Source organism: Harpegnathos saltator, unplaced genomic scaffold (assembly GCF_003227715.2).
Source record: "Harpegnathos saltator strain DR-91 unplaced genomic scaffold, Hsal_v8.6 scaffold500, whole genome shotgun sequence".
Classification (NCBI taxonomy): domain Eukaryota; kingdom Metazoa; phylum Arthropoda; class Insecta; order Hymenoptera; family Formicidae; genus Harpegnathos; species Harpegnathos saltator.
Window position 1 is genome coordinate 18,513 of NW_020230317.1, and position 8,531 is coordinate 27,043.

General features: G+C 41.8%; 1 protein-coding gene across 1 annotated transcript; it reads left to right on the top strand.

Annotated features, from left to right (window-relative positions):
* The first annotated feature begins 6,916 nt into the window (after positions 1 to 6,916).
* LOC105186994 (uncharacterized protein F54H12.2-like) lies at positions 6,917 to 7,804 on the top strand. The gene has a single exon (XM_011147554.2). It carries the CDS (start codon positions 6,917 to 6,919, stop codon positions 7,802 to 7,804), a length of 888 nt encoding a protein of 295 aa, XP_011145856.2.
* The last annotated feature ends 727 nt before the right edge of the window (positions 7,805 to 8,531 follow it).

Sequence of the window (8,531 nt, forward strand, 5' to 3'; positions counted from 1 at the left end):
ATGAAAACGGCATTGATATTAGTCACGACGACGCTGTTCACGTCAATGGTAATATCATCGAGTACGATGGCAATGGAGTCGATGAAACGACGCAAGACGCAAGTGAAGCTGGTGAAACCCAGGACTTCTGAATCTCGCAGGCTACACTAGTCGAAGGTAAGAAAAGGTAAGAGAAAATATTTTATACTCTTAGTTGTATTTTTATTCTAATTGTATGTAAAATTTATACTTGTATAACATTTTGAATTCATATTTATAGTACAACAAGGTAATGGATACGAACAGTCGAAAGAACATCGGAGGGATAAAAGCGAAGACCAAAGAGTGTGCGAAGCGACAGCAAAAGCCGACACGGTCAACAATCGTGAGTCCTTATATAAATGTATTGAAATACTCAGGGAAAAGTCGCGTAATTATAGAAAATTTAATATTCTCGGGAGAGAGTCGAATATTCGAATTCTCCCACCTCCAGAAGGAGCCAGCATTACTGAATATTTAGAAAATGCTTCTCGGGAAATCAACGACTACGCGGTAAATTCGGATGGCGCGAACTACGTGGGGTTGACGCTTGCTTCTTCGGACTTAACGCGGGGGCCTGCGGGTTTATCGCTTCGTCTCGCTCGGGACTTGACCTACAACGAAATTTGGAATCTTGTGAATTCGTTAGCGCAGAATGCCGGAGGTCATGATATTTTAGAACATTTCAAAATTAATATTTTCAATGTCGCGGCACCTTTTGGTCGTGGAAAGAAATCGTATGAACTAACTCACGAAGATATAGCGAAACGCTTCATCCTTACTATAAACAACTTTGACAATTTGTGCTTTCCCCGTTCGTTCGTCGCTGCGATAGTGTACAACGAACACGGCAATGTGCGCACAGGAGAAATGGAACTCCTATATGATAAATGGAATTCCATGAGGAAGCAATATTCTATATTATAATACAACGAAACCTAGCGGTCGAACTGATACGGAAAGCCGGTGTCTGTATAACTGAAGAAGGGTGTGGTATTCCCGAGATCGAGCATTTCCAGCATTATTTTGCCAGCAACGATATCGTGATCGTTCTTTATTACTTTAGTTCTTTCGCACGTGGCGCGCCCCCCCTGTACGATGGTAGCAGCGTACTCACCTTCCACGGGCGCGAAGCTAAAATGACTCTGAATATTATGTATTACGAAAAATCTCGGCATTACAATCCAATATTAAATTTAAGAGCTGCCTCGGGCAGCCAAGGTTATTGTGTACGTTGTAATATAAGCCGAAAAGAGGACATCGGTGCTCAAACGCATGCTCAAACGCATGTCCAGTGTCACGGCGTTCCAGTGTGCGAGGTATCAAGCGTAGAACTAATACGATGTGCTGCGTGTCAACGTGAATTTTACGGGTCGGTGTGTTTCGAGCGTCATCGTGCGCAAAAATCGCTCCAAGGCACTTCATCTTTGAGCATCTGTAATATTCTGAGAATTTGCAGCGACTGTGGCCGTTTGCGAAACTTGAGGAACAAACACAATTGCAATGAGATCTTTTGTCGTGTTTGCAACGAGTTGCAACCAATGAATCATCTATGTTATATGAAACCACTTCGATGCTGGTTCATCCGACACGATGAATCCGCAGCGAGTAGGAAACGAAAACGTAGTTGATGACATTGACAAAGCGACAGAAACAAATAAGCGCGTAAAAGGTCGCATCGCGTTTGTATTCTATGATTTTGAGACGCATCAAGACGATACGATCGAAGGCACAGAAGACATTAAAACTCACGTTGTGATGCTCTGTGTTGCGCAGTAAATATGTGAAAGTTGCATGAATGTAGACGATATGGCGTTGCGATGTCGTTGGTGCGGGATAAGCGAATTTATATTTCAAGACAATCCGGTGAAACAATTCGTCGATTTTGTCACGAGACCGGGAAAGAGTTTCAAACAGATCATCTGCATCGCACACAACGCAAGCGCATTCGATGCACAATTTATCCTACGGTACTTGGTCGAGAGCGGTAATCGGGTGGAACCTAAGCTTGTTTTAAACGATACGAAGATTATATTGTTAACCGTTGGGCCAACAAAATGGTAAATATACAGAAGTACATAGTCAGCTCCGATTTTAATGAGACTAGGCTCATTCGACGCGTTTTTGCACGAGAAACAACTTTTTCCTTTGGCAAAATCGTCGCTCAGTTCCGCGAAGTGAGATATGAAGCGTTAAAGCAGATCCTAATTCAGGTTAGGAAAGCTGTTATATCGACGAACTTTGGCTACATAAACATGCCTCGTAACTAACATAAACTTCCCGAGTAACATGCAAAAAGTTTATACATGCTCGGTACAAACTCTTGTCCCTAACTTCATTTCTTAATAACTTTTCAACGAATAGTGAGCACGGACTAAAACTTTTTGCATATTACTCGGGAAGTTTATGTTAGTTACGAGGCATGTTTATGTCATGTTAAGAAATTGCTATTATTGGCGGGAATAATGCACGAATACACGCACTTCTCTAGGCGACGAATATATTACTGAGCAACGATATCACAAATCGGTTTAGATATGTCAACAGCAAGGTCACGGAATACTCGGAATTAGTTACGAGGCATGTTTATGTCGCCAAAGTTCGTCGATATAACAGCTTTCCTAACCTGAATTATGATCTGCTTTATCGCTTCATATCTCGCTTCGCGGAACTGAGCGACGATTTTGCCAAAGGAAAAAATTGTTTCTCGTGCAAAAATGCGTCGAATGAGCCTAGTCTCATTAAAATCGAAGCTGTGTACTTCTGTATACAGGGTGTCCCATTTTAAGTGTCCATCCCAAATATCTCTTATTTTTTATTTTAGAGAAAAATGGTTCAGACATGTTTTATATGGTTTCGAGGGGGCCATAAGATGGTACCATTGATTTGACCTTGAAGTTATTTGAAGGTCACGTGAAAGTTACCTCAATTTTTTTAGATGAAACCCCCTATTTTTTATTACATATTCTTGTAGCTGACCTAGAGAGCTTTCCAAAACACTATAATCAAATGTTTTTGGTGAAGTACTTTTCGAGTTATATAAAGCTCCAAATTTACAAAATTTTGATAAAAATACAAAATATTTCGTAAAACATTCATTTTCCGATAGTCTTATCTTACATGATCCAACCAGTCAAGGCAAGATCCGAGCATGATCCAGCCAGTCAAGATAAGATCCGAGCCTTGATTGGTTGGATCATGCTCGAATCTTGCCTTGACTGGCTGGATCATGCTCGGGTCTTGCTTTGACTAGTTGGATAATGTAAGATAAGACTATCCGAAAGTGAATGTTTTACGAAATATTTTGTATTTTTATCAAAATTTTGTAAATTTGGAGCTTTAGAACTCGAAAAGTACTCCACCAAAAGACATTTGATTATAGTGTTTTGGGAAGCTCTCGAGGTCAGCTACAAGAATATGTAATAAAAAATAGGGAGTTCCATCTAAGAAAATTGAGATAACCTTCACGTGACCTTCAAATAACTTTTCAAGGTCCAATCAATGGTACCATCTTATGGCCCCCTCGAAACCGTATAAAATATGTCTGGACCATTTTTCTCTAAAATCAGAAATAAGAGAGATATTTGGGGTGGACACTTAAAATGGGACACCCTGTATTTACCAACAAAATTTATCAACAGTGTTAATTATATGCCTATGCGCTTGTCAGCATTACCAAAACCTTCGGGTTAAAGGATACTGCAGGCAAAGGCCTGTTTCCGCATTTATTTAACACCGTCGAAAATCAACATTACATCGGACCGATACCAGATGCAAGATACTGTTCTCCCGAAACAATGAGACCGCCTGAGCGTGAGCGGTTTTTAGAATGGCACGAGGACATGGTGCGCAAAAACACAGAATTTGATTTCCAATGGGAAATTGTGAGCTATTGCCGGAACGATGTCAATATTCTTCGAAAGGCTTGTCTCGCCTTCCGTAAGATTTTTCTGGATCGTGGAAAAGTATGTCTGTTTGAAGAATGCACAACCATCTCCTCTACGTGCATGAGAATTTTTCGTAAAAGCTTTCTGCATGAAAAGGAGATAGGTATTATTCCTTTGGGTGAATATCGGCGTGTCAACAATCAATCCCGCGTTGAAATGGTTGTGGATGGAACGCGAGCTCGGTCATACTATAACACATGCAGGTAGATCTCGCGAACAACGCATACCGGAAGGGCTACTCGTCGATGGGTATTACGAGACAACGAATCCTGCGTAAAGACACGTGTTGCAATTTCACGGGTGTTTTTGGCATGGATGTCCCGCATGTTTCAGTTGGAAACGTGATAGCCCGCTTTCGATCACCGTGAAGGGAGATACTATTGAGTCGCGATACGAGCATACACGCGTGACAACATCTCATCTACAGAAGCTAGGTTACATCGTAACGGAGAAGTGGGAGTGCGTCTTCGATCGGGAGTTGCAGGACAATCAACCGATGCGCGATTTCCTAGCGAATCACGCGATGTTAGAAACTGAGCCTCTCGATCCTCGCGAAGCGTTCTTCGGTGGTCGTACAGGGAACATCGTCACCCGGTGCGATGTTACGGGTACGGAGAAGATACGTTACGTAGACGTATGCTCCTTGTACCTATTTGTGCTAAAGACGGTCTCTTTTCCGCTCGGTCACCCGGACGTGTACGTGGGCGAAGAATACTCCGCCTTGATTGGTATAGTTCCCGATTTTGACTTTAGCAAAGTGGAGGGGATCGTGCGGTGCAAGGTGCTCGCTTCGCGTGATCTCTTTCACCCTGTACTCCCATTTCACGTTCGCGGAAAATTATTGTTCGGCCTATGCCTTAGTTGCTGAGAGACATTTTCTCAATCTCCGTGCACATATGATAATCCGGCCGATGAAGAATTCGAGGGTATATAGGTATCCTGTGAATTACGAAAGGCTATAGAGAAGGGCTATAGTGTCAGATCCGTGAGCGAGATATGGGAATATAAGATTTCGCAATACGGCCCAAGTACTCGGTTAGGAGGTATGTTCGCGGGATATATCAACTGTTTTCTGCAACTTAAGCAGGAGGCTAGCGGATGGCCTGCTGAATACACCGACGATGAAAAGGCCAAAGAGCGATACCTGCGGGAATACGAAAAATCAGAGGGTATTGTTCTCGATAGAAACAACATCGCGGTAAATTCGGGGTTGCGTTCGATTGCAAAGCTTTGCCTCAATTCGTTCTGGGGTAAATTTGGTCAGCGATCTAATCTGCCGAATACCGAGGTCGTTAAGACACGCGAACATTTCATGTCGCTGCTCACGAGTCCCGAGCATGAAATCATAAACATATTGCCCGTGAACGATGAGGTTCTCTACGTCTCATGGCGATTATGACAAAAGGCGCTTGTTCCCTCTGCAACTACAAACGTCGTAATAGCGGCATATACGACGACACAGGCACGCTTGAAATTGTACGCTTATTTAGAAAAATTAGATCGTAGAGTGTTATATTATGATACTGATTCATGTATATATTTGAGCACCGATGACCCCAATAAGTACGAGCCGCGTACAGATAATTTTTTGGGCGAATTGATGGATGAACTCGAAAATTATGGTCGAGGAAGCTACGCAGAATCCTTTGTATTCGGAGGCCCAAAATTTTATGCCTATGTCGTTCGCACTCCACAAAGTAAAATCCATGAAGTTTGCAAGATAAAGGGGATAACCTTGAACTTCGAGACTTTGAAATATATTAATTTTAGAAATATAAAAAACTTATTAGTCACCAATAAAATACCTATCGATGAGAACGAGGAAGAAAAGAATGAGGATGCGAGGAAAACTGCGATAAATCCACATTTTAGAGCGATTCGTCGTACAGTGTTTCACGACATTGTAACGAGAGACGAGAGCAAGTCATGCGTGCCGGTGCTCCTAAAACGTAAATTCGACGACACAGGTCACTCTGTGCCATATGGTTACGTAGTAGCGTAAGAATAGTAGAGCGTGCTTTTTCTCCTCCAAATCTAAGCACTTATTTGTAGAGTAAAAAAAATATAAGTATAGACGTTTCTCCAAAAGCGACCAACCTGTATATCGCGTATACACTAGCTCTATAAAACTTTTATGCAAACTGTATATATATATATATATATGTGTCCTATTAAAATAAAAATATTTTGCAAAATAAAGAAGAAATAAGTTCTTTTACAAATATATATGTATTTCTATTCTTGTATATGAAATCGGAAATATGCGAAAATCGGAAAAGCTCAGTTTCCTTTCAACACGCCAAGCGGATACAGTGATAAATCATCTTCGCGCAAACATCGGGTCAGCGATTATAAATCAAGTAAGAGAAAAGTGACTCGAAGAAACACACCGAGGAAGAAATTTGGTAAGAAGCTAACGAAGAAACCCGCAAGGAAGAAGCATTCAATGAAAAAAAAGCGGGAGAGGACTCACTAAACGTCGAGGAGTTATCAACAAGCGTACTGTGTCAGACAATTTTTCCTAAGCAACAAACGCGTGCTTTCGAAGCATGTCCTTTCTTCATACGCATTCCAGCGAATGTTTAAATAGTGAACTCGATCTCTTAACTCTGCCGCTTACACAAACCAGTATTGAGAGCTCACAATGGATTTACTACAAACCTGTATCTTTTCTCACGGACGAAGCGCCCGTCGAATTCGTCGTACCCGGACATGGAGAAGAATACATAGATCTTGCTCACACCATGCTATCGCTACGCATACGAGTAGAAACGGAAACCGGAGCAGGAGCCGCCGCCGCAAAAGTAGGCCCGGTAAACCATATACTGCATTCGATGTTCAATCAATTCGACGTATATTTCAATCAAAAGCTCGTGTCTCCTCCAAACAATGTTACGTTTATCGCGCTTACATAGAGGCGTTATTATGTTTCATCAGTAAAAATCTCCCACATGGCTTCGTGCATGTGGTACAGCGATACTGCAGGGAACATGGATGCTCTACCTGGAGCGACACCAAACAATCACGGACTCGACAAGCGAGCCACTTTTGTACAAAGAGGGCGAACACTGAATCTCATAGGTCATCTTCACTGCGACGTCTTCAATCAAGATAAATTCTTGATCAACTATGTCGAAGTGCGCATGAGGCTTGTTCGTTCGAAAGATTCCTTCTGTCTTATGGAGGGAAATACTATGTCATGGATACGCATTTTAGATGCTACACTACTCATCAGAAGAGCTAGAATAAACCCCGACATATTACTCGCTCATATGAAAATGTTGACCAGGACTACTGCTAAATACCCTCTCACGAGAGTCCAGATTAAATCATTCACGATTAATAGCGGCGTCGTAGGAGAGACACTGGACAACGTCATTCTTGGACAAATACCAAAGCGCATAATTGTCAGCTTTGTTGATAACAAAGCGTTTAACGGTGCCCGGTATTTAAATCCATTCAATTTCCAGCATTATGGAATAAATTTCTTTTCGTTGTATGTCGATGGTGCTCAAATCCCTAGCATACTGTTACAACACAAATTCTCTGGTAATGAGATGTTTTACGCCGAGGCGTATCACACACTTTTCTCAGGAGCGGGCATTCACTTTTTGAACGAAACTAATTCTATATCCAGAGAAGATTATCCTGCTGGTTATACTCTTTTCGCTTTTGATCTCACTCCTAATCTGTCAGCTAATTGCGCGGGCCAATGGAACCTTGTGAAACACGGTAGTTTGCAAATGGAAGCACGATTCGAAAGGGCCCTCACAACAACGGTCAATTGCTTAGTTTACGCTGAATTTGAAAGTGTGCTGGAAATAGATTCTTCTCGTTAAGTCATTGTAGATTGTAGCGGTTAAAAAACACATATCCCACTTTTCTTTTAGGCTTTCTCCTTCCTGTGTAAAGATTTTCAACATCATTCTCCTCCAGAGCAAAAATTTTGAGAAAAGAACTTAGTCGACTTCGAGGCGTAAAGAGTATAGTTTCGGCAAGGCAGAATTGCGAATACAGCGAGAACATGGATGTGGTCATCGAAGTACAGTGTTTCCGCAATAGCAACGATATCTATGTGCTCAAGGAGGTGGCTATTGTCGGTATTAATGAGGCATTTGTCGGACATTGGATCTTAGCTCCAAAGTATTCATTTACGGAATTGAACGACAAATCAAGACCGATAAATAACTGGCTTTCGCTGAATTATCATGGAATCGAGTGGTACGATGGGCAGACTATTCCAAAATATTTTTATCTCTTGCGTGAAAGTACGAGTCATATTCGTGACTTCATGACAAAAGGCAACGAAAAAGCGAGCTACTCGCAAAATTTGTTAGCGCGAAACGTGTATAATCTGGAGAATATCTCGCCGATGTCCAGTGATCTTTCACCCAGCGAACGAATAGAAGGCTGCTCATTCCACACATTTAGAAAACACAGACGTTATCATTGTGCATTACGCGATGCATACAAATTGAAACACTGGTTCATCGAACAAAGTTAAATCAACACCAGAAAACGCGACAAAATCTATGTGACCCGGTGCTTGTCCTCCAAAATTGACGA